This window comes from Hippoglossus stenolepis, chromosome 7 (genome assembly GCF_022539355.2).
Source record: "Hippoglossus stenolepis isolate QCI-W04-F060 chromosome 7, HSTE1.2, whole genome shotgun sequence".
Lineage (NCBI taxonomy): Eukaryota > Metazoa > Chordata > Actinopteri > Pleuronectiformes > Pleuronectidae > Hippoglossus > Hippoglossus stenolepis.
In genome coordinates, this window is record NC_061489.1 from 5,964,782 (window position 1) to 5,992,380 (window position 27,599).

The window sequence follows — 27,599 nt, forward strand, 5'->3', positions numbered from 1 at the left end:
ACAGTGCTTACTGAACAGTTTGTGTTTGGATTGTATGACGACTCTGCGCAGAGAGATGAAGCGGCAAGCCAAGGGTTTTCCTACCCAACGTTCAGCGCTCGCAAGCTCCGATTGACTGGTCAGAAGAGGAAGAAGCCCCTCAGCTGTCCCAGCCAAGAACCCCAACCGGGGCACAGTCAGCGCAGCAACTGCAGAAAGTGTTCCTCCTGCCTTATCACTACAGTTGCTGCACGAGTCCATTCAGAAACTTGCAACAAGACAGGATGAACTCTTTACAGCGTTACAAAGGACAGAGCTGCGTGTTTTGCCACAGGGGGAAGTTAGAAGGCCACCTCTGCGAGAACAGAAGGGTAGACTAGTTTGTTATACCTGTGGACGGCCTGGGCATACGGGCCGAACATGTGAGCAGAGCCAAGGAAGACCATGGCAAGCTAAGACCACAGCGGCAGGGCCAGAGCAAGCCAGCGGGCAGACCCAGGCAAACATTAGAACGGCGTCTGTCAGACCTGCTACACTGCCTCTTGGCCAGCTGGAAATGGAGCAGGTGGTGAACCCACCGAGTGTCTTCGGCAACTGCTTTACTATAGACGTGCTCATCGATGGAGTGAATACCCGCTGCCTTTGGATACTGGCTCGGAAGTGACTACAATGTCTGAGACGCACTTCAAAAAGCTGTTTAAGGGCAAATCACTGTCGCCTGCAAAGTGGGTTAAATTAACAGCTGCAAATGGACTGGATATCCCCATAATCGGGTGTCTATATGCATGCTGACATTGAATGCTTTGGCAAGAAGCTTCAAGGTAAATGCGTGTTTGTGCTGCGAGATGATATGGCTGATGGTAAAGATGGGGCAGCTGGGATATTAGGAATGAATGTGCTCGGTGAACTACGCAACCTCTTTGTTGGCTTAGAGGGGTCCAGAGAATGGACAGGCATGGGCAGCGGGTTGAGAGCAAGCCTGCGGCGCATTCTTGTAAAAATGGGGAAAGAGGAGCAAATTGGGGGCCGTGATGGGAAGATAGGCTTGGTAAAGTAGCTGATAGACGGGCTGTTGTCATTCCCCCGTAGTGAAATAGTCATTGAAGCGTTGTCGCATCCTCCGAAAATGAAATGCCAGGTCTTAGTGGAGGCCTCCTAGTACCAACACACCCTCTGGACTGCTTGTAGCCAATGTCCTAGCGCACGCGGTGGGTGGGAAGGTCCCAGTGCGCCTGATGAACCCAAGTCAGAAGCCAGTCATCTTGCCACCAAGAGCAAGAGTTGCTGAGTTGTCTAAACCTCAGAAAGTGCTGCCGAAAGAAGTGGTGGCCTTTGAAGAGGTGGCGGGTGAACTTAGGGTCAGAGCACTGGCAGGCGAGAAGGGAGCTGTGTCTAAGCAGGAAGAACCAGGGCCGTTATCTGTTCCTGTACAGGCCAATCTCCAGGGGCTTACCTCAGACCAAGTACATCAGCTTAACCAGCTGTTGGAGAAGCATTGTGCTGCATTTTCACAAAATGACCGAGACTATGGACATACTACCACGGTCACATATTGTATTCCAACAGGTGAGGCATACCCCGTCAAGCAAAGGCATCGCAGGATTCCGCCTCATATCTTTCAAGAAGTCAAGCAGCACGTACAAGACCTGGTCGCACAGGGTGTGCTGAAGGAGAGCTGCAGTCCATGGGCTTCACCTGCAGTTGTGGTAATGAAAAAAGATGGGTCTGTGCGTTTTTGTTGCGATTACAGGAAGCTCAACAATGTAACGCACCGAGACGCCTACCCACTCCCTAGGGTTGAAGAGTCGCTGGACGCCCTAGGTCATGCACAAGTCTTCTCCTCCTTGGATTTGACCGCTGGGTACTTCCAAGTGGCTGTAGCTGAGCAAGACCAGGAGAAAACCGCTGTAACCACGCCTTTGGGTTGTACCAATGGACACGCATGCCCTTCGGGCTCTGCAATGCCCCAGCGACATTTCAGCGCCTAATGGGGTCAGTCCTGGGTGACTTGGCTTTCGAGGTGCTGTTGGTCTACCTAGACGATGTCCTGGTATTTTCAGGGTACTTTGAAAGTCACTTGGTGAAGTTAGACCTTGTATTTGGGTGCTTGCGCGAACATGGGTTGAAACTCAAGCCCCAAAAGTGCTTCCTATTCAGGAGTGAAGTCAAATTTCTTGGGCATATTGTGTCAGCTGAGGGGGTGCGCGTAGATATGGAGAAGGTGAAGGCCCTGGAGGATTGGCCTGTCCCCCGCTCTGTAAAAGAAGTCAGACAGGTGGTGGGCTTCATGTCTTATTACAGGCGATTTGTCCTTGGTTTGCACAATTGGCAAAGCCATTACATGCACTGAGGGGCAAGGAAAAAGGGTGCTGATAAGGCTCCATTAGCACAATTTGTCTGGAGCGAAGAGTGCCAGGCGGCGTTTGATAGTCTGAGAAAGTGTCTGACGGCACCTCCCATACTTGCGTATCCTGACCTTAGCTTACCCTTCATTGTAACTACAGATGGGAGTGGTTTAGGTCTTGGGGCGGTTCTGAGTCAAAACAAGAAGGGTGGAGCGGGTGATAGCCTTCGCCAGCAGGGGTTTGCGGGGTCTGAAAGAAATGACAGAAATTATAGTGCCTTTAAACTCGAGCTTCTTGCCCTAAAGTGGGCAGTCACTGAAAAATTCCGTGACTTGTTGCTGTATGCTAAGTTCTCTGTCATTACAGACCACAACCCCTGAGGTATTTAGAGACCGCAAACCTCGGTGCAGTAGAACAAAGATGGGTGGCCCAGTTGGCCGAGTTCAATTTTGAGGTGCACTATAAGCCGGGCAGGATGAACCAAAACGCTGACGTGTTGTCTCGCATTCCAGTGGCTGCAGAGCCTGAAGTTGAGGATGTAGAGAAGGATTTCCTAGTTATAAAAGAAGAGGAAGTGCGTGCCTGCTTGTGGCCCACTGGCGAGGTTAGGCAGTCGGAGTCAGTGGCACATTCAGCAACTCAGTCCAGGGTGCGAAGCCAGATCTGCGGGCACAGCTGGGAGGAGCTACGGGAATTACAGGTACAGGACCCTGACATAAGCCCGGTGCTGACTGCTCTGAAAGCGCATGAAAGACCTGCAAAACAAGTGGTGCGCACAATGAATTGGCCGCAACGGAAACTTATCAGTCAGTGGGAGCGACTGAAAGTGCAGCATGGCGCCCTGTTCCGTGTGTCTGAGACCCTTGAGATGGTGAAGAGGTACGCCAACTGGTCGTGCCAGTGTCCTTGCAACGGCATGTGTATGAGGCACAACATGACCATGGTGGACACTTCCGTGAGCGGGGCACGATGGAGGCCTTGCAGCGGAGCTATTATTGGCCCGCTATGACTAAAGATGTGAAGTGCTGGGTACAGCAATGCAAGCGCTGTGCCCTAACGAGAGATGTATTCCCAAAGTCCCAGGCCCCATGACCTGCACAAATGTTGTGGCCCTCTGGAGGTGCTCGCCATGGATTATACCCTGTTAAACATCTGCTGGAGGCTATGAAAATGTCCTTGTACTTACAGATATGTTTACAAGGTTCACTATTGCAGTGCCAACCAAGGACCAAACTGCACGTATAACGGCGAATGCTTTAATCAAGAACTGGTTCGTGAATTATGGCTGCCCTGCCAGATTACATTCTGACCAAGGTCGTAATTTTGAGGTGAGTGTCATTAAAGAGCTCTGCCGTTCTTATGGGATTGCCAAGAGTAGGACGAGCCCCTACCACCCTCAGGGCAATGCCCAGTGCGAACGTTTTAATAGGACGATGCACGACATGTTAAGGGCTCTACCTGTAGAAAAAAAAGAAACTGGAAGGAGCATCTCCCAGAGTTGGCCATGGCATATAATAGTCATATACATTCCTCAACTGGGTATGCTCCTTTTACTTGCTTTTCGGAAGGGATGCAAGACTCCGAGGACATTCTCGCAGGCAAGGACCTGGAAGTAAGTGATGTGGACAACCTTGATGACTGGGTCCTGGGCCATCACCAGCGACTACAGGCAGCAGCTGATGCGGCCCGTAGGGCAGGGCAGAAGGCCTCTCAGAAGCGCAAGAGGATATATGACCGCAAGGCACGAGGAGCCCTCATTAGGCCTGGGGACAGGGTCCTTTGCGCAACCATCGACCAAGAGGTAGAAATACAATCCAGGATCGGTGGGAGTCAGAGCCCTACCTCGTTGTAGCACAAAACAACCCTGATGTGCTCGTTTTCACCATTAGGCCTGAGGCTGGCGGCCCTACTAGAGTTGTGCACCGTGACCAGCTCAAACCCTGTGTTTTGAAGTCCCCATCGTGGGAACCAATCCCAATACCCATAAACCCCACACTCAAGATAGGGCCCAGTATCAGTCCATGTCTGACACCTGTGATGCAATCTTTTTGCCCTGCAGTATTCCCCACACCACTCAGAACCACCATAACCCCCCCAGTACATCACCTGACACGGAGAGGAAGGAAACCTAGCGCACAGTCAGAAGTGGGTGGAGACCAGGGGCCTTGGGTGGTGAGTTAGAGGGCGGGGCGCCGTCTGAGGACGCAGATGAGTCTAGCACAGACAGTGAAGATTTGCCACGGCCTACTCGGCCTCAGAGAAGCAGAAGGGTCAACTTCCGGGAGATTTAACGACTATGTTTTTAAATAGACCTGGTGATTGTGTTTTGTTTTGTTTTAATATTTGTGTGCTAATGTACCCATGTATGCTTTATGTTGATTGTGAATGTTCCACCTTAATTCCTACCAGTTAAACCATCTGGGACAAAGGTAACTGACGGACAATTGTCACTAAATTCCAGTGCTGTGGAGAAGTCTTGGTAGTGGCAGAGTTTGAAAAAGGGGAATGTGTCGAGCCCATGACTGACCGACTTGGACCAATGGGAAGAGACAACATGTATGGAGAGCGTGAGGGGGGCGGGACTTCCGGCAGAGAAAAGTTGCAAGGAGAAGACGGCAGCGCAGAGTAGTAGCCGGTGAGAAGTTTTCGAAACAAACTGAAAAGCTGCAAGTCAGGAAGAACCGGAGGACGGCTGGTGAGTCTTAGCGAGAAGACAGCGTCGGAGTCCACGGTGAACGGTGATTCGCACGGCAGGTTCAAGTGTTTTGCTCTCGCCACGCTCTCCCTCCCCCTCCCCTCGGGTCTCCTCCCGTGAGTATTCTGCCACTGGACATTCTCCACGGTAGCACCGGGCTTGGAGTTAGCTACAGCTACTGCTACCGGAGAAACATCTCTACCGGGTGTACATGGACACTGTTGACTGACTTTTACGACGAGTGAAATGGACACTATTGACTGACTTTACAGAACGAAGTGAGCCAGCTGAACTTTATGGACAGTATCATTGCGGTATATGGACTTCATGCCTACCGTGGTGCAGTGCACTTAAACGACATGTGTTAATGTAATATTTGGTTAGCCGCTGTTCGGTGATACTAAATTCGAATGTATACTGAAGTTCTATTTTGTTGTTTGAACTGAATTGTGAAAGGTGATTCCCTGTGTTAAAGAGAAGGTTTACTGTGAGAATATACGTTCCATAATCCGAATGGTAATTATACTTGAAGACTCACTCCAAACGAATGTTATTATTATACTGTCTGGGAAAATAAGTTCTGTGTCTAGATAAAATAAATGTGTTTATTTTTCCAGTTAAGAAAACCTGGTCTGTGAGGTTACGGGAAGGGATGGGGCTGTTAGAGTAAACACATATTTCTTTAGATTTACACATCACTGATCTGAACTCATAGTCCTTTAAGATATTTGGGGGATTTCTCACCCGTTACATTAGCACAGCTGAAAACTGTTTTGCTGGTGAGAGAAGCTATAAAACTGGCCTTCCTTTGAGCTAGTTGAGTATCTGGAGCATCACATTTGTGGGTTCGATTATACTCTCAAAATGGCCAGAAAAAGAGAACTTTCATGTGAAACTCGCCAGTCTATTCTTGTTCTTAGAAATGAAGGCTATTCCATGCGAGAAATTGCGAAGAAACTGAAAATTTCCTACAACGGTGTGTACTGCTTCCTTCAGAGAACAGGCTCTAACCAGAGTAGAAAGAGAAGTGGGGGCCCCGGTGCACAACTCAGCAAGAAGACAAGTATATTAGAGTCTCTAGTTTGAGAAATAGACGCCTCACAGGTCCTCAACTGGCAGCTTCTTTAAATGGTGGCATCACCGCAGTATCGTCAGTGTCTACAGTGAAGAGGCAACTCAGCACTCCGGGATGCTGGCCTTCTAGGCAGAGTGGCAAAGAAAAGCCATATCTGAGACTGGCCAATAAAAAAGAAAAGATTGATATGGGCAAAAGAACACAGACATTGGACAGTGGAAGATTGGAAAAAGTGTTATGGACAGACGAATCAAAGTTTGAGGTGTTTGGATCACACAGAAGAACATTTGTGAGACGCAGAACAGGTGAAAAGATGCTGAAGAGTGCCTGACACCATCTGTCAAGCATGGTGGAGGTAATGTGATGGTCTGGGGCTGCTTTGGTGCTGGTAAAGTGGAGATTTGTACAAGGTAAAGGGATTTTAAATAAGGAAGGCTATCACTCCATTTTGCAACGCCATGCCATACCCTGTGGACAGCGCTTGATTGGAGCCAATTTCCTCCTACAACAGGACAATGACCCAAAGCACACCTCCAAATTATGCAAGAACTATTTAGGGAAGAAGCAGGCAGCTGGTATGCTGTCTGTAATGGAGTGGCCAGCGCAGTCACCAGATCTCAACCCCATTGAGCTGTTGTGGGAGCAGCTTGACCGTATGGTACGCAAGAAGTGCCCATCAAGCCAATCCAACTTGTGGGAGGTGCTTCAGGAAGTGTGGGGTGAAATTTCTACAGATGACCTCAACAAATTAACAGCTAGAATGCCAAAGGTCTGCAATGCTGTAATTGCTGCAAATGGAGCATTCTTTGACGAAAGCAAAGTTTGAAGAACAAAATAAATAAAAATCATTATTTCTAACCTTGTCAATGTCTTGACTATATTTTCTATTCATTTTGCAACTCATTTGATAAATAAAAGTGTGAGTTTTCATGGAAAACACGAAATTGTCTGGGTGACCCCAAACTTTTAAACGGTAGTGTATATAATATATATAAATAAATAAAACTTCATGAGCATGTTTTATTTCTTTGCAACATTTTGGCATGAAGAGATAATTATAAATGTTGTTGGAAATCCAGTGTGGAAAAATCACAACTCGCACATCAGATCAAAAACACGGCACTGGCATTTATGCACTTTATCCTCGAGGTAATCAATGAGATGACTCATAAACTCTGAGTTGCCACGCTATTTCTGGTCTTACGAGTGTTTCACAATGTCTCATGTGAACTTTAAAAAAAAAGCTTAAAAGCTAAGAAATTATAATTCTGTATAAGATTCGCTAATCAGAGGTCTATGGGTTTACTATAACGCAAACTGTACTGTTTGAGTAGGTGGCAGTAAAATATACAAATTGCCTTCACGTCTGAATGTCAAGCTGAAACATCTTGAAAACGACAGAGTTCAGTCGCTGTTTTACTTCGACTCCTCACAGCATATTTTGGAAAGTCTGACCTTTTCAAGGATTTGCTCTTTCACATTGGAGGAGAAGGATTCGATGGACTGTTTGACCGATTTAGACGCCACAGACTCCATGACAACAAACAGACACACGAAGAATGTAACCTCAGTGCACCAAACCTTATAGATATATTTGAGAAGAGTAAGTGCTTGGAAGTGGAAATGTACCTGTACTCGTCACAGAAATCGAGGAAGGCATCCAGCACCACCTCTAAATCTGTTGTTGCCTGACGACCACGTCTCTTGCTCCGCTGTTTATCGGTGCTGGAACTATCAGCTACTGCAGATGCGCTGCCTTCAGGGGAGAAGTAGGTTTTGATGGTCAGTTTTTTGTTTTGTTTTACATATCTCTCCTGATTTGTATGGTATTTTACTGTCAAAATTTAAGACTTTCCAATGGGAACATTTTGAAATAAATTTTCAGAGCACACTAAAAATATTTTGTAGATAAACTGTTATTATGCAAAGAATAATTTCATATTAGCAAACCAAACTAAATTTTCTGCTGAATAAATGCTTTTCCATCTTTGTTTTTATCCACATATTATATTATCCATATACTCTAAGTGCACAGTGTGCACTTCTAAAATAACTAAATCCAGTTACAATCCTGTCTCCATCAGTCTCTTTTTCCAAGTAACCTTATTGGAAACAACCCAGTCATCATCGGAAATTACCAAATAATCCTGAGGTTTTCTGGGATTTTGTCAAACTATCACACTGTCAGGTCAATTGAGAGTGGAGGTAAACTTGAGAAGAAAAATATGATGCTCAAATTAAATGATGCTTTAAGTGATAATATGTCAGAACAGAGTCAGACACAAGATTTTGTGTCAGACACAAGATCTTGTGTCTGACTCTGTTCTGTACATGAAAAGAAGAATTTGTGTCAGTTAGTGTCACTGCAAATTTCGGTGGAATTTCAGGTTAACGGCTTTTCACAGGAATCTGCAGGTAGCACAGAAAACTGCCAGGAATTGACGCAGGGTTCCAGTTTCTGGCAGTTTTACAAGCCTGAGAATGTTGGCAGGTGACCCCCTGCTCCTAGGCCCAGTGGAGGCTTTCACATGTAAATGACAATGCTGTGAGCTTTACAAATGCAAATCAGGATAGTTTCACTCAGTGGTGCAGAGGTAACACCTTTTCTAAAAGGTACTAACTAAGGTACAAAACTAAAATATCTGGCGTAAGTACACCAGGCTTAAAATAAATTGTAGCTTAGATATATTTCCTTATGTAAGTAAGTGTGCTATAATGAATTACATTGTATACCATGAGCAAAGGTCAATGCTATGAAAAATTAGAAACAGTGCAATTTATTTCAACATTTGCCTGTCAAGCTCATCCAAGATAATATGTTGGAATGGAGAGAGTGGCACCACTGTACAGCTTTCTCAGAGAAGTCTTTCTGCTGACACCAAAACACTGTGCTTCACATTAAGCATATCAGTTGTGTCATCGCGTGTCAAAGTTCCAACCATTTGTTCTCCCAAAATTCTGGCAAACTCAGCACCATATGCACATGTCCATGGCATACTAAGCTGTTAACTCTGCTGAAATTGCCTCATAATTTGAACTTCAATTGTCCTATTGTTGTTATTAAACTTTCTCAATATTCCATTAAAACACTCAACACTTTTATCCAAAGTGACTTACAATAAGTGCATTTAACTATGAGGGTACAAACACAGAACAGCAAGAATCATGTAATTACATTAACTTAACACCAGAAAGAATAAACTGGTCCTCAGTCACATACTCATCCCGTATAAATGTAAAGTACAATTTAAAAACTGTTATAGCCGCTGCTTCAAAAGTGAAAAGGTCAATTGTGAAGTTTTACTCTGAAAACGTCACACTCAGCTCGTGAATACGTCCTTTCCTGAAGATGCCACGTCAGTGGTTACGCCATCACGTTGGGGCTGGTCCAATAACAGCCTCGTGAATGAAGCGTCTGTCTCCCGCAGACAAGAAACTACCGGCTCGTGTTTTGCGTGGTCCGATGAATGACTCGGTTTTCGGTGTAAAAAACTTGCTTAAGTCGACACCACACTGTTTCCTGGAGTCATAAACGTGACTTTTTGTCCTGTTGTATTTTATAGGAAACTGTCCGTCGTCTTCACACCTCTGAGGCAAATGGCCGGCGCCACGAACCGGCAAAGGGTAAGATTAAAGAAGAGACTGTATGAAATACATTGTATAAGTTTACTTTATCTGATCCATTTCCTCATTTTGTTTTCACAGGCTGAGCCCCCTACACAACGAGGCAGTCACTGCACATTTGGCTGAGACTCTAGCTGCAAGTCCGGATTTGCAGTGTGGAAAATGACGCCATTGTATGTAAGTAACTGTTTAGTAATGTTTTTTACTGTGGATCTTCCAATGGTGATGTAGCGAGGCTATTTCCGTTTATTAATAATATACTCATGTTGTTTTCCAGCTGCCTGTACTATGACGTACTAAGACGTACTATGAGCCAGTATGAAGGAACTTCCTGTACATCCAACGGACCTTGCAGCTCTTGCAGCAGCATTGAGAAGTTCAGGAGTCGACAGAGAAGAAAGAGGGTAAGATTAGATTCATTAAATCATTTTTCAGTTACATGTATAGGTGTATGTTGTCATTGAACTGTGCTAATTGTACTGATTGTGTTTACAGCTGATTGAAGCGGGACAGATGACATGGATCCATCCTTCCACAGCCAGGAGCTCACCGACCTGTGTGCCACACTTCAAATAAGACTAGAAGCTACACTGAATCTCACAGCTACACAACATAGACGTCTACACACTTGAGCAGATTCGGACAGAGTCCCACAAAGAACTTATGACCCAGAGGCTTCACCTGATTAGTTTTTCACTGGCTAGGCCAGTTGTGTTTTTACAATATTTGTGCTGTATGTAAATAAAGCTTTGACTCAACAAATACCTTGTTAATGTTTTTCCCTCTACAATATGTTCAACATATAACATCAAGCATCACATGAATGAATGTAGTCTTCAGTAACTGCAGGGCTTTTGGTAAACGCTTACTAATAATTAATAATATATATATATATATATAATATGTATATATATATATTAATATATAAATTATTAGTAATAATAACTATATATTAATTATTATTATTATTATTAATATTGTGTGGGAGGGTTTACCCACGTGTGTATTATAATGACCCAGGGTGACCAATAGCAACAGATCTACCAGCCAATCACAAGTGACTTTTCATTTCAAAGGTCTGTGGTTTCATCCAATGGTGAAGTGAGATAAGTTCTCACAAGCGATTTCGCTGCGATTCATATGCTAATTAGATCACACCTTCGCTCCGCGACTCCCGGGCCATCCCCTTCCCCGCCCCCACCACTGCGATACCGGGGTATGTTTCTGCCAGTTTGTGTCACGGCCGAACGCGTCATTCGCCTCCTGTAAACGGGCACTAACTGCCAGGAATTAGACGAGTTTGCAGGCGTTTGCAGTGGCGAAAATTTGGCTTTTCGTGCAGTGAGAGTAAAACAGTAATATCACTCTTACTGGTTGCTCAGCTCAGATTTAGAACAATCATCACTCTTCTACTTGAACATTACTAAAGTTTTGAAGAAAAACTGATCAAAATAAAAAGATACATTTTCATATGTCTGCCGGCTTTCAAACTCACTACAAAGGACACAGTCACATTGATTTACAGTATTGTGTTACATGTGAAACCCTTTATTTTTACCAGCATAAAAACACACTGCACATAGAAAATACAAAAGGACAAAAATTCGAAAAGAAATATGATCCAGATTTAACAATAACCAAACTAACATGTTCCCTTTTATCCTCATGCTGTTGGTGCATTCGGGTTCTGCTTGCAGTGACATTACAAAAACTAAAACTAGTGTTATCTTGTTTGAACAGGCCCACACAGTGCACCACAAATCTTTTGTGCAAATATCTTTGACAGTAAAATAGATGAAAGAGTAATGTGTAATTCCAGCAAAGTCCCATTTGACTCTATTTCCTACAGGATAAACAAGAAGAGTATTTCATTCTATTGAGGAAAGTAGAAGTCTTTGGTCAACATCGAGACAATACAGGGGATCTGCTTCTTGCTGCTAAATCCAGGTAGGTTGGAGAAAGACTCAAAGTGTAGTGCCACCTTGCGGCTGACTCGTGTCATGATCTGCATCAGCTCCAGCTCTCCCTTGTATTGCACCAACATCTCACACAACGACTGAATGAACCAGGAGCCGTTGGATGTGTTTCTCCATGAGGTGTAACCTGCAGGACAGAAGAAAGTGTAGAAAGTCTTTTAAACATGTTCTTTTAAAAGTCTTTTAAACATGTTCCACAAAGTGAGAATGAGGTTAGTACAGATATCAGATATTCTTCTGTTTCATTTACTGGATACAGTGTAAAGGCCTTTACACACTGAGGTGTGACGAATAAATGATGCCAAAATGTGAAGTAAGATATTTCACAAGGAAATATTCACAACTGCAGCAATGAAAATGTGTGACAGTTGAATCACAGTTAATTATTCAGAGAGCACTAGTGTTTCCCAAAAGTTATTCAATCTATGGCAGCAGTATGGGTGCCGTGGACAAAACGTTCCTCTCATGCACAATACATTTTTAAAGTTTTTTGCTGCATAATATTTACACATTTAACACACATTAACAACAACTTGAAAAATATATTGATATGAAAAATAAGTGCAGAAAAAAGTGTAAAAACTAGAATGTAAAAGACAAACATCTTTGCTGCTGGAGCCATTTACCTGGAGCAGTGGAATAGCGTACAGGAAATCTGCCTCCACAGGAATCCTCTCTGATGTTTGCCCATCTACACTGTCGAACTCCTTCATGGCTCCGTCATCCAGGGCTGAACCACGAGCCGCCTGACAGGGGCACGAGACCCAGGTTTATATCATCAACTGTCACAGTGTTCACCCCAACAGTAAGGTGGTAACTGAAGCAAGTTACATTTAATTGTTGTCATCACGTCAAAGTGAGACCACATTTGACTAATACACCAATTTATTAGAAGCTCAAAAGACAATATAGTAAAACAAAAATAGAAATACAAATATTACCATACAAACCTTTCACTACAACACAAACAGTTTCATACACATTTTCAAGGATGAGACATCAGCGCATCTGTATGTTCACATGGGTTTATGTTACTAACCTGTATGAAGAAGAGCTTCGGTTTGCCAAGGAGACTTCTGCAGCCATCTCCTTTAAAGTTTCTCGTCAGCTTCTCCAACTTCACACAGCCGTCTGTGCCATAAATCACCCCCTCGTCTCCATAACTCAGCAACACACACACAAACGATGCACTACTACGGTGGTCCTCCTCAGATACTAAAGACAAACACAGGGAAAGATAGAAAACAACATTGCAAAATCAGCCAGATATTATTTCCTTTCTTAATGAAGATACTTGGTGGTACGATACTTGTTCTTGAGAAGAGCGCTGATAATTTAGGATTAAGCTGATGCAAGTCTCAGAGGGAAATAATCTACAGGTCAGAGGGATGTATAAGCACTTTCTCAGGATGAAAAAGAGGTGTCATACACGTACAAGAACCCGACAAAGATGTCAACTTAGAAAGACGACAGCCTTTGGGGATAGGGGCTGACCAGGTGTGAGCGGGCCATCTCAAAACACAGATTTCTGCAGCAGAATTTAAACGTCATGTCCAACCTCCTGCATGCTCTACCCAGGTGACACCTCTCACCTGAATGTTCCTGTTGTTGTGAACGCATCTTACGTGGACATTCTCTCCTGCTGTGTTCTTTATATGAGAAAGGCAAAGTCCCGAAAGGGTTCAGACCCAATTATCCAGACATATTCTGGAGCTCTGGTGTGAAAACGTAGGAGGTGGGGTTTATGATTTATAATGCAACCAGCAACCAGGGGATGATCAAGATTATTTAGTTTCCTTTGAGGAGCAGTCATGTCATCTATCTTCATATATAGTCTATGATAACATACAGACTACACCTGATATACTGCCAGCTAGTGGTGGTTGAGAGCTTCAGCAGTAATGTCATATCTACAGGATGAACAGCAAGTATAGTTTTTGTCACCCTGATAATGAAATTGAAAAATGGATGATTCCAATATCAAAGACCTTTCTATGTAATTGTTTTAATTTTTAAAGTTTATTACCGCTCGTCAGAAGATTTTTCATCTGCCACATAGTCTGGTCATTGGCCACTCTGACTTTATAACCCAGCTCAGAGAAGTCTTCTTTGCAAAGGCAGCATCGGCATCCGTCCCTTTACGCTCACTCATCTCTAGACACAAAAACACACATGTGGGGATTCAATGGCAGTTTCTATGAAAGTGCAAAAAGCAGGTATATGTAAAGTGAAAACAGGAGGATCAGGTGGAAGCTTTAATGATCATTCATGAGCCTGTAGAACTGCCTCACACCAAATGATCACTCCTACTCCTATCGTATGCAGTGTGATTAAACACTGGAACAATACGAAACATGCACATACTATGTGTACTGTGTATCATAGCTTTTTTAACCATGTGACTTACTAAATGTAACACAAGAGTTATTTGCAAACATTCCTAAATGTCTGTTGTACTCTGTAATGTTTCCACCTCAGTGGTATCAGTGTGGGTAAGCACTCAACAAACAGAGTGGAGGGAGCAGGAAGATCAAAACCGTGTAGTACAGAATCTGTATCTGTTGTCTACATTGTGAAATTCACAGAACATTTGTTCATGTTTTTTTTCATGAACTGAAACAGACAGGTGCGTGCATCAGTGCATATGAATTGTTGAGTGGGTGTTTTTACTTACTGTCGAAGTTCTTATTGTTGATGATCACACAGGTTCCAATGCTGGGATAGTCCATCTTGTAGCGGTAGAGGTCTGAGCCTGCAGTTGTACTGCCTTTACTGCTGGGGGTAGAGTCCACTTCATCATACGTCTTATTGCTGCCTGTGGCCGCTCCATCCGACCTGAAAGTTTACACACACATTTAGTTTCACCATCCCAGTGTGGACAATTGATTGACTGAATGGATTATCTTGCCCTTGACCTAACACTAACCTTCATGACTGACACAAAAAAACTGCTTTTCCCCTATTTGGGCGGACTTTCGTTGAACAATGAACAATGAACTGATCTTTAGTCTGAAATTTGCCTATGACAGAAACACACAGTCATTGAAATCATTTCAAACTTGTTAAGCACCATCACAACTATCCACGGATTAACCTATTTTGACAACTCGTTGGTGACTAAGCTTGAATTGTTTGTTTAACCACAATCAAAGGCAAAGTCAAACTGTTAGCAGGTGTCATGTGGACAACTAAAGGACAACATAAAACAGTTTTGTTAATTCAATAAAAATATAAAATCAAAATAAACAAGGACTATAAAATGAACATAAAGGTCATGGTGGCCATAAATCCCTCAGAATTAATCTTTGTAATTCAATACAGAAGCACTCGGTTACTGAGCCATACCACTAAATTAAGAGAGGAGCAGAAATCTGAACACTAAACATAGTGACTTTCACACTCATAGTTCACCTACACAGCTGATTCCACATCTCCCCAACTCTCCAGCCTGCTTTGTTTCACCTCCCAGGGTGGGACAAACCAGGCCTTTATTATTCACAGTGCATGGCGCTGATTGACCTCACGTGATGACGAGGTTGCAAAGCTCTGCCCACCTTCAACCTGAGCAGAGGTGGAACTGGCTAAAGTTAGGCTACAACTGATAAAGCAAGGACTTACGAGTGAGCAGTGTATGAGTCATGTTTCCTCTACATCATCTCTATTTGGTGGCCGTTCAGGTCGAGGAAATCACTCTGTTTCAGTTTGGGTGAATCTCATTTCACTCTTTTTATCTTATTTTTATCAATTCCCCACCAGTGTTGTGCAAGTTCACACCTCTCATGAACTAGTTCAAAGTTCAGTTCATACAAGTAAACATGAATAGTTCACGTTCATAGTTCACCATTTAAATTCTGAACTAGTTCATAGTTCAGTTCATTTCATAGTTTTAAGGTGGAAAGTGAGAATGAAAGACTTAACTTGTTTTTAAAGAAAACTTTATCCATCACTACCCCTTGCCTTAAACTGTACGAAATGTTTTAATTTGTTTTAATTATTGCTAATTTTGCCTGTTTATTTATTCATACCCTGCACGAGTTTGTCTACCTGTTGCTGGGAAATCATACCCTTGAAGGCTGCAGACAATGTGGTTTGGGTCATTTGGGCTGTTGGCAGGGGTCTTGGTCTTTTTGACTTTCAATAACTTTTAGGCTAGCTGGATGCTTCAGCTCCACATGCCGTTTTAAATTAGATGCGGATGAGGCTGACGTCCGGACTTGCTTTTTCAGCGCAGGAGGACACAATTTGCACAGAAAGGTGAGATTTTTACTGTCGGAATCTTTATCAGACAGTGTGTAAAAATCCCGCCAATGATAATAAGGTGCATCGGATGTAGTCGCTGAGTCTGCGTCTCTGCTTTCACTTGCCATTTTATATGAGGCCGAGAGCTGTTGTCTTGGAATACGTTGCTTGTTTGGACTACATGTGTGTGCGATGAATCATGGGTAACGTAGTGCGAAGTCGAGTTAGTTGGTTTAGGTTAGGCTACATCGCGGAAATTTTACGGGCACTGAGCAACGACATGGTGCAAGTGTTCGATTTAGACAGCGTCTCTCCTCAGGAGAAGGAAAACATTCCGTGCGTTTCAGCTAGACCTAAAACTATAATATATAGATAAATAATATGATAATATGAACGTGTTCACCGTTCAAATTCATTATTTGTCATTAAGTTGCGTTCAGTTCATCATTCTCATAAAAATGCCGTGTTCAATGAGCGCGTTCTTTTGAACTCGTTCATGCACAACACTGTCCCCCACACACCTGTCTGAGTTACATGCCCTGCAGGGCTGATGGATTCTATAGGCCTCTCTGAGTGCAGGCTACCTATCACCATCGGACAGGTTTAGGTCGTCAGTACTGGTGTACAGTAATTACCTCTTTGAAAACAACTTTAAGGCATCCACAGTGTCGCCACCGCTCTGCTTTTCACCATCAGCCATGTTCCTACACACATCAAGAGAAAAGAGAGCGAAATCTGAAAATCTGTGACAAATGTAAGATAAAAACAAGAGAATTAAGTACATTGAAAATACAAAAATGGGTGAAACCTGCTCACACTCTACTGTACTTAACCCTCAGAAAATCCAAACTACCTTTATTACCATAAGAAGTATTTGGAGAAAAGAATAAACATTTTCTGACTTAGCTTCATTTATATTATTCCACTACTGCTGGCTTTTGAGGCTGGTTACATTTCTGCAGTCTGTCATGTCTTCTGGAATGAAGCTCTTAACATCCCTCTACAGCTACAGCCTGAGCGAAATAGATATTGATGCAAATACAGAGATCTCATAATGCTATATCAGACAATAGCAATTTCATGAATACATAAATACAGTACAAATGCAATAGACATCTCTTAGATTTTGTGTTTTTAAAATAAACTTCACAGTTAAAAATGTAATTATTCCAGCTCTCTTGTGAACAAACTACATTATGGAGACATTTCCTGTTAGCTCTGTAGCTTCATACATCATTGAATAAATTTGAAAATCACAAAAACATATTCTCACTCACTGCAAGTGGAATTTTGGAACTTAATATGACTTTCTCTATTTCCAGTAAAACTGTTGATGTCTCTGGTTTATCCAGAGTGACCAGAACACTTTTTCTGTTGTTCTCAGTATTGTTATGAGTGTAAAAATAAAGAGAAATATAAGCATGAACAACAATAATTGCATCAAACAACTATATACAGAAAAAGAACAAGGCATATTTAGAAATAGTGCAAAATGGTGTAAGAATGTTTTTGTTCTCTCAGTGGCAGTCCCTGAGGGCAGAGTGTGTGTGTGGGTTGTGTGTTTTTAAGATTTTAGTTAATTTCAAAAATATATAACAGAGATGTTGATTTACATATTGAAGGAGTGTTTGCAATTTGCTGCAGTTTGATTGGATTAAAGGGGAGAGTTGGAGCTTGGTGAAGGTTTTGCTCCACTGGTTAAAAAAACAAGTTGATACATAGATTGTGATTCCTTACTGAATAGTAGAAACTCTGACTCACTGCTGTAAATCTTTCAAACTGTATTCTGTTTATCTTTAATGTTTCATCATACCTCTCATAATAATGCATCCTGTCCTGTAACTCATAAAAGAACTCAATTTAAAAGCTGGTTTACAGCTCCTTGTGTGGGTCAGTGACAAATACATATTCACAACTATGTTATTACATATAATCAACCTGTCACATATGCAGCTAACGACATGTTCTTATTGTGTCACTGCTGCATGTCGTGTCAGGAGGAATATGCTTGAAGAGCTAGCTGCACATGCTAACTGAAGACATGCCTTCATTAGATAAGACGTGTTAAAACTGTATCAAAATTAAATGACACGAGCTTAGCCAACGTTATCCCTGAAAGGAAAGTGACAGGACAACTTTCAAAATAAAACAGCAGATACGTCGTGTTGTTTTCCTGCAGTGACATTTAAACGCAGAATGAAGCTAAAGCAACAAACTCTTATATTTTAAATGACACCAGAAAAACTTCATGATGTCAGGTGCTGGGTGCGGTGGCTCGTTACGAGCGAGGAAAACTAATAAGAACTACGGTTGTTCCAGTCCTGCTTCGTTCAACTCATACGTGTAAATAACAATACAAATATAAAGGATTAAATGAAAAACAAACGCACCTTTTCTCTTGACAGGACCGTGGAGGAAAGTCTCTGCAGCTGCCCTCCCTTTAGAGTCATAATGAGGAAATGTCACATTGTTCAAAGTACAAGTCTGAAACTTTCATCCAATCAGGGACGCCGCTCCCTGGTGTGCGGGAGAAACATCAGAGTGTTCAGAGCACCTTGATGCACGAGATGAAAATGCAGTGAAGAACAATTTGACAGTAAGTAAGAACTTTACAGAAAGGAAACAGTTGACGCACACACACACACTCACTAAAATGTTCTCCATTTAAATTACTCATTTATTTAACCAACTTTCTATAATGTCCTTTTATCCCTTTACTTTTCCTTGTTCTATTCCCCATTGTTTTGCATTAAGGTAAAAAGGGATACAAATAAATAAAAACTTATGTAGAAATATAGACAGAAAGTGTACAACACTAGTTCAGTTCTAAGCTCTTTTTCATTTATCTTTCAACTGACTTTTGCAGTCAGCTCTCAGGTTTCTTTTGGTAAAGAAAAAGTTTTTACAACAATTTACTTCATATAGTGACATATTGAATTGTCACTGTCTCTACGGATCTCTAGGCACCTCACAATTCAGAGGGCTACGATTCAATTACAAAACGATTATCGATGCATCTCGATACAAAGAATTTCATTTCTATACACGATACATTTTTATTACTGTGAGACTAGAGGTGTGTATCTTCACTAACCTCATGATTTGTGCTTTAAAAAGTATTCTAGACTGTTACTGTTATTAAAAGTGTGCAGTAATTTACAAAATAAGGTTTTCAATTTAAAATCAGACTACAACAGTGGTCCTCTGATGTTCTCTAATCACTCACACCTAGAGCTGATCTTTATAAAAACCTGATGAATTCATATTTATGTTCCTTGATAAAACGGGCGTTGCATTCTGCTGCAACAAGGAAGTAAAAAATAAATAAAACAGTGTGTGATTGTGTCTGCACGTCTCTGTCGCTCACAAAATCTGATAACCACCTGTATTTACTTCCTTGTGTGCTTCAATCAATGGCATCGGATCATCATCCGGATCGTTCCGGTCACTTAAACCCTGATGTCCTGGCTGTGCATGTCTCGTGTTGTGTGTAGCAGATTATCCATCACGTGCGCACAGTGTGCATGTGTTAAAATACGTGTCTCAAACTCTAAAGCGAATCTACAAACACAAAGTAAACGTCAGTTCTGTTCAGGTCCTACTAACTTCTTGTTGTGTACCCACTCTGTTATCAGGTACTATCGCCAATAATGAGTACATAGGAGACACGGGAGAATTGCTCGTAAACCTGTATTAGTTTTCACACAGAACGGAGGATTGCAACAACGTCAGCACGTAACATAAAAGGGGGCGTAACAGTATCCGTGAAGGGACAAACTTAGGCTGTCAATACACAACACTTCTGATTAGTGTTTATTGTTAAAATGTAAAGTGAGCGCAGGTCTGTGGGAGAGTGGAGGAGGACACTGAGAAACTGACACAGTAAAGAAGACCTGTGCGTCTGTCCTGATCCTGAAGTAGCGGTGGTTATAATTATGCAGTGGCAGGACATGGCTAAAAAACAAAAATCAACGTAGCAGAAAACATGAATCGATGATGTTCTGTCTCTGCATCGATGCAGAGTCGCCACGTCCGCATCACTATACATCAAAGAAACTATTAATTTTCCCCCACTTAAAGACTGAGGTACGATCTGGGAAGTTGAACCAGGTTCAACTTTTCACCACAAGATCTTGTGTCTGACTCTGTTCTGTACATGAAAAGAAGAATTTGTGTCAGTTAGTGTCTCTGCAAATTTCGGTGGAATTTCAGGTTAACGGCTGTTCACAGGAATCTGCAGGCAGCTGTCGTGTTCTTTTTCCTTAGGTAGAGATGGTAGAGTCGGTCTGGTTCAAAAAGTATTTATTTAGAAGCAATGAACAGCTACTACATAGCTATGGGCAACCCAGTCTCATCAGAAAACGTACACCACCTACGTTGGTCCACTTGGAAAAACGTAGTATTCTCACAATTTGGCCTCTCAGATTGTGAGATACCTACGTTTTTGTCTGCCCATTGTTTTGCATTGGCCTGTGCCCACGTCACGTGACTCTCAAGTTCCCGTCTGCGAAGCGAAAACATGGCGGACATTCCTTGTATTTTCAGATAAAATGTCATTTTATAATATAGTTTGGGCATTAAAATACATTCTGACACCATTTCTAGCGAGAAATATGCTCTTTGCTTCCACAATCTTCAGCCAGTTCACTTACGATCTATATTTTATTAGTTATCACGAATATTTTCAGATCTCGCCAGAAAAATCGTAGTAATGTAACGTTTTTATCGTTGCTATGGTGGTTGCTGTGAGCGGCCATGCCGTAAACCGCGTCGTGGCGTGCTGTTTGAATCATCGTCCGTGCGTTGTGTCGTTCAGTGAGCGTGAACGTTATTCACGTTATTTGATATTAATATTTGATGATAGATTACACCTCTAATTGAAGGATCTAGAAGTCCCGCAACTACATTCATACCGGGCGGGCCGAGTGCGCATGCGTGAGCGGACCTGTCATCTTGGACGGCTTAGTATAGCGAGTGCACATTTTACAGTATATATGCCTATTGTGTATTTGATAAGTTTGATATGGACTGATGATGAACATTAAGATTATTTTTCGTATATCATTAATACATTTTTATCTTTACTTTTTCTTATAACTTTGTATTTGTATTTCTGTATATATACTGTATATATACTGTATATATATTGACATGCTCTGTTGTAATACATCTATCTATCTATCTATATATATATATATATGTGTATATATATATATATAAGTAATATTAACAAAAACTTCTTGAAAAATAAACACTTAACATTGAACCTTTTATGTCACATTTGTGTGTGTGTATGCGTTTTGTGTATATTCATGTTGTGTGTATGTATGTCAACTCCCGGTGTTCTCCTTTGGCACACACTGCAAGCGCCACGTCTTCCCACTGTAATTAACCAAGAATTTTTTACATTAGCATTGAATGGAATTCAAAACTTGACAAGGAAGAAGGGCAACGAGACACAGCGAGCTATAAATGCCATATGCATTTAACATGCACACAGTAAGCTGATTAGTGTAAATGACCTGATTATTGTAATAGTCAATTGTCAAGACAATAGTTTATACTTGTCTTTTTAAAAATAGTATCTCTGTAGTACAACATTTTTTTGTATATTACAACTAAATTTTTGACCTCAAATTACAACAAATAAAACCTTCAACCTTTTGCTTTTCAGTACCTTCTTCACCGGTAATACTTCTCTCCTCCAGTGATTGAACGGTTGCTTCTGAAAGAGCAAAACAAAAGTACACTTACTCTCAATCTGACCTCATATATTTTAATATTAGCATTGTTGCACAATTTGATAATCAATTGTCAGTGAACATCCTAATACTCCTACCAGAGCTATGCATTTAGCACATGCATCATGGAGATCATGGGAACCTACTGGAAATGCTAAGAAACTGGGTGTGTCACTCCAGGGCTGCAACAACTAATCGATTAACAGTCGACTTCCACTCCAACAAAAAACATTAGTGTTTGGGTTCCACAGGGCTCCTTCCTGTGCACTTTTAACTTGACATGATTCCCCTTGGCTTTATCATCAGCAAAAATAACATGATTACGTTGATGACCAGCAACATTTCATCTCATTATCCGCTGATGACTTCAAACCCATTAACTATTCAGCTGGTTGGAAAAAAATTACCACTAGATGGCAGCAAACCTTATTTGGCTTTAGAACAGGGAAAAAACGAATCATGCTTATGGGTTTTAAATCATAGACACTAGGGCTGTACAAGATATCTAAAATTACGGTCATCGCAATATCAACATGGGCGATGTACATATCACAAAAGACTGCTTGGACTGCGATAAATGGTGTTCAATGTGCCATGTATTCACGCTCTGCATGTCAATATATTTGGCCAATTAGATGGAGCCCTGCTGCCCTAGATAATAAATTAAAGATATTCAGTTCATTGTGCGCCAGCTCTGTCAATTTCATACTGCCTCCTTAAAAAATTGTTAGTAATCACGCTTGTCCCGGGCCAAATTGATGTCTATAAATGGATGATTACATAAAAGAATTGCACAGCTTCTTTAATATAGTCCCAGAATCTGAGGAAAGGTAACGGCGCACAAACACAGACTCCACTGCTCACTTTTCCACTTTAGTCGCCCTACGACATATGTTTGTGAGTCCAAATCCACTAAAAATATGTGAAAAGATAAAAATCTAAAGAGTAAACATGAATGATGAGCTCAGTTTTAGGGATCATATCCATTCACACACTCAGATATATATATATGAATATAATACTCAATTTATTACCACAATATCACAACTCTAGCAAAACAAATTTCTATTTACATAATGTGATGTAGTGTCATGACAATTGTAGAAACAAAGTTCACAAACATCAGTCATCTTTAGGAAGATTTCAACGGTTAGTTACTACCTTAGTAAAAATACAACGTTATTGTGTTCGTTTTCTAAAATGTCACCACAACATACCCTGATTCAACATGGCACTGGGAGGCTGCATGGCAGGACTGGTGGAGGGTTGGTTGAGAGGACAAGCGGCCAGTTGGCTGATGGGTGGCTGGTTGGCAGGGATGATGGAGGGTTAGTGAGTGGAGGGATGCTGGTTACTCCAACCTCAATGGAACAAAAACACATTAATATCAGAGTAATGTTTTGTGGTGCATACTAGCATATTCATTATTTTCAATACATATAAGTAAAATACATCCATACAACTTAATTTGATCTATGCTTTAAATGTGGTGTTTATGACTTTGCAGTAGACTGAGCTATATGTTGAGATTTCACATTCAAGTTAGTATACACATACACACTACACTATACTATACATTCCTAACGTTTCACACCAAACTGAAACGTTAGGAACCAATATAAACTCTGCTCCATGGTAATTATTAACAAATGCCTAATACTTTTCAATACTGAAATATTAAAATTCATAATTGCTCGTCCCATACCTGTCCAGGAGCATCAGCTGTTGTGGGAGTGTCAGGATTCCCGCGATGATGACAATGCCCGCCCCCACTCTGGTTCTGATTGGCTAACCCTGACCCTAACTCTGACGGTCCTCATTCCTAAACACCAATACATAGCTCTGGCGCCAATCAGGATTACTAGCCAATCAGAGGGAGAGTAGGGTGATGACTTCGTCATCCCACAGGCCCCCCACCACCACCACCATCCCTAACTTGCAGCCACCCCTCCCCACACATGTGTACATACTCTCTGGACTACTTATGTATTCTCTCACAACAATATTTATACTTGTGTCCATATATTATGTCCATATACTTACACCAATACTCTTCTGCATGATATATTTTGAATACTTCTGAACATTTTTATGTGTTCATACTGTATGTATCTTAGTGTATTCATTTTCTACTTTCACTACCAATGACATTGACTCTGTATAAATCTATGGTATCCATCTGACTTGATACATATATCTGCATTCAATTTGGGCAAGTGTAGACCTAATTTTCCTTGTGAAACACTTTTCATATCACAGTCTTCCCTTTAATTTTTAACATTGCTACTCCCTTCCCTAGACCCCAATGCAGCATGGTCCCTGGTTTTCAGGATTACAGTATAGAGAGTACCTAGTGGGTGCATGTTTTAAGAGGACTCCAAAATATGAACTACTAAGACGTCACATTGTTTCTCTTGAGCTCATGGAAATGACCTTCACCTTCCACCTACTGTCACCCGAACCACACCGCACTGGGTGATTTGAGGTTTTGACTGTTCATACCTGACTCATATCTTCACTCCAAGTGGTGGGACAGCCTCACACTTCTGATGTAAACCAATTTTAGAACATATTTGCTTATACTGGAGATCTTTTAAAGTAATGTCCCAGAAATGATTTCTGATAGAAAACCTGCTCCTTTATTACCGCTACTCAGCTACTGATTTAAAGTGAAACATCTATTGCTGTACTGCTGTGTTCATTTCTTTGATGTTAAGAATGTTTCTCATATGACCTATCAGATTGCATTGGAAACATCTGGGTCACCTAATTTTAGTGTAAACAAGAGGGTGGACTTGACTTATGACTGGATGACAGTTAACTGATACAAGCTTGATGTTACACATCTTAAACAATATGATATGGGCGCCACTTAGACAACTAGACCTGTGTGCTTTGCATTCACTGCTGAGCAGAGCAGAGCATTCACTGTTGAACTCAATCAGCATCTTATCTGCCAATAACATGGTGTAGAAGTGCAAGGAAATCCCAATATGTTATGATCACTGCCATTTATTATGCACAAAATTACATTAAGGCAGTTGCTGAATGATATGATCAACAATTTCATGCAAAAAATACAAAAATAGTGGCTGAGAGGGGGTTTCAGAGGGAGGGGGCAGCTATGGAGAAAGTTCTGTCACTCCAGGTTTGCTGCTTGGTGTGATGGAGACAGGAGGTTAGCATCAGGAGCGGAGGCTGCAGGAGGGAGTGTGGGAGCTGGAGCACAGTGGTACAGCTTCACTTGAGAAGAACTGGAAGGACACAAACAAACCACAGTGTTAAATTCCTGAAGATGGTCTCTCTGATTGTTTTTTTTTTTTTTTGAAGATAAAACGTCAGACAGGCCACTAAACACTAAATATGCTAAAGCTACAGCTACCTAACACAAAGCAAGGCCTTCCTAAGTCTGCCAGGGAGTAGCAAATAGTAGCAGTGCAGCAACAGAGTTATTCACACGTTTACCTAATCACAGCACTCACAGTTCTGAGCAGCGAAGAAGTAACTCTCCGTTTTCCTCTTCAGAGGAGGAGTCATCCAAAGACATTGCTGCTAGGTTCCAGAATATGTCGGACCTCACAGCCTGCTGAGCTTGAACTTTGTGCAATCTTCTCTTGAGCACGAGAGCAGACCCTCATGTCCTGCCTCCGTAAAATGCCTCAGTACTGCCTGAGAATATATGATAAAACAAAACGCTTTAATAGTGCGCTTGTGTGTATGTATATATACACACATAAGGCTTTCTTTCTACAGAAATCTTTTTCCTGGAGTTGATGTCTCTGCTTATTGCCATCTAGAAATGTGAAACCAAACACAACATTTTAATGCCTCTGTAATAGCCAGTTGCCGGAGGCATAACTGTATGTTTTCGTGTTGTCTATCTGACTATTTGCCTTAAAGTCATAAAAGGTCAAGGCCACAATGACCTCATCTTACGGTTTCAGTTGTCGAAAGTTACAGGACATTTATATGAGAAAAGGTATGTAGAGATATGTACAGAAACTGCACTGGTTAGCGGAGTTTACAATACCGCAAAGTGTAATTCTAGTTTTGTTTTCTTTATAAATGGGCTGGCTATTTACAATCTACAAATAGTAATCAATACATTTTGTCACAGTATGTTATACAAAGAAATTGGCATTGGGAAGTTGGCATCTTGTTGTCTCACCAGCCTGACGATATACAGCCGGAAATCTTTGCTGCTTAATGCTCAAATAGAGTCCTCAATGGCGTTTCGTAAGTCATTTTGATTGGTTGGTCCCCAGAAGAGGAGAATAAAATGAATTAGTGCCAATATCAGTTTACAATCAAACCTTTTGTGTAGACCTTTGTGTAAACAGAGTCAGCTGACACAGCAACAATGACATACATTTTTTCCACAGTACCTGTCAGTCCACTGCTGAACATCTGACACCCATTACTGGACTGTGTCTTCCTGCAGGAGTGGTGATGTTCTCAAGGTCCTTTGCACAGTCTGTCAAAACAAAATCAGAGTTACAAATGTTAATGCTGCACAACCCCTTGCAGATACGGCTAGTATTTGCACACCACATCGAGCAAAACAAAACTTTCTGCAGTCTGTGAAGCAAGCAGTTTTTGTAGATATAAGGGAAGTGCAAATATTTCTGCACGGAACATATTCAGTCCCTTAAGCAAAAACAATGGCTGACAGTAACCTCAACGCCTTCGCCTACTTACACACTAGTGAGTCTCGTGCTGTCACCACTGACTGATACATCGTTTCTCTTTCTCTAAAACTAATGAAGGCAAATTCACACATGTAGACAGAACAAACAGTATAAATTAAAAAAAAAAGGTGTAAATATTGCTAACATGATGTTTGATGGGGTCATCATTATACATAACAGAGGAAAACTTGCACATCTATTTCGTGAGACAGGCGACAGGTGCGTAGGAGAAGGATAAATTCAGAAGGTGGTGGGGTTTTTGTTTTCTACTTTCCAACATCATTATTCATAAATAAAATTGTAGGGTACAAGAAAACTTTGTGTCGTAAATAAGGGACAATGTAATATAACTTTACGTGTTTTTATGCCTCATGGATGTAGTCAACCACAAGACACCTCAGAATCCTTGGCCAGAACAACAAAAAATCAACTGTCTCAAACATATAAAAATATATACATATTTACAAATGTACTGTTTATCGCACTCTAAATTTTTTTACCTGGTTGGTTTCTAAAGCCGTATAGTTTACAGATCCCATCCACTGCAAAAGCCAACATGGAGGGTGCACGCACAGGGCACTGAATGCTGCACCTGAGACAGCCTCCCTCTCAACTTCAAATTTGGCATAGGTCTATTCCAGTAATGACTTGCATGGTATCCCCACATATCTTAATCTGCTAGAAAAAGACAAAATTCAACACTATATTATAGTAAATATATGGGAAAACATATTGCAAGCAGTGGGTAATTAGTTCCATTTTATACTCACCGACCTAAGACTTTTGTGCGATGTTCAGCATGCTAACAAAAGTTTGCTGTGACATTCCCAGAGCTGCAATCTTGAGATCCTCATATTTAGTGAACCAATCCACTGCATACAAGGCTTTAAAATTGACTGTTGCTGGCCAGTACCCACTTTCAACTAGACCGGCAATGTCCACTGAAAAGTCTGGAGTGTATCGCGCCTCTGAAATTCAAAGACAAAAAGCAATTATTTCAATGCACAAGCAATCTTAAATGACATTACTGCATACATTTTTTCCCCAAAAAAACATTTAGGATTCCTTCCAATCAAATTTACTTGCCTTCCCTGTGGAAAAGTTGTTTTCCCAGTTGAACAATCACAGCAGGGAAGCATGCTTGGTCAAAAATCAACTATTCTAGGAAGCAAGGGAAAATAATTTGATGTACTAAATTCCATAACATCAACGTTAGTCAGCGGAGGTATTCTTTCAG

The 27,599-nt window shown here is 41.5% G+C and overlaps 2 protein-coding genes across 2 annotated transcripts in view; both read right to left on the minus strand.

The window, feature by feature from the left end:
* Positions 1–4,452: 4,452 nt before the first annotated feature.
* The window catches only part of LOC124852105, a 37,559-nt gene continuing 14,412 nt past the window's right edge, over positions 4,453–27,599 (minus strand). Inside the window, exons 9-11 of the mRNA XM_047340669.1 lie at positions 7,724–7,850; positions 4,856–5,217; positions 4,453–4,520 (exon numbers count right to left, since the gene is read on the minus strand). Of these exons, the coding sequence (XP_047196625.1) occupies positions 4,453–4,520; positions 4,856–5,217; positions 7,724–7,850 (557 nt within the window). The remainder of the gene's footprint in view (positions 4,521–4,855; positions 5,218–7,723; positions 7,851–27,599) is intronic.
* On the minus strand, positions 11,256–18,410 carry LOC118112812 (caspase-3). Its single transcript, XM_035162391.2, is given in 9 exon segments — positions 11,256–11,821; positions 12,321–12,335; positions 12,338–12,440; positions 12,734–12,909; positions 13,721–13,798; positions 13,801–13,848; positions 14,369–14,529; positions 16,569–16,637; positions 18,324–18,410. Coding segments are annotated over 8 exon segments (876 nt in total). The 5' UTR covers positions 16,634–16,637; positions 18,324–18,410; the 3' UTR covers positions 11,256–11,591.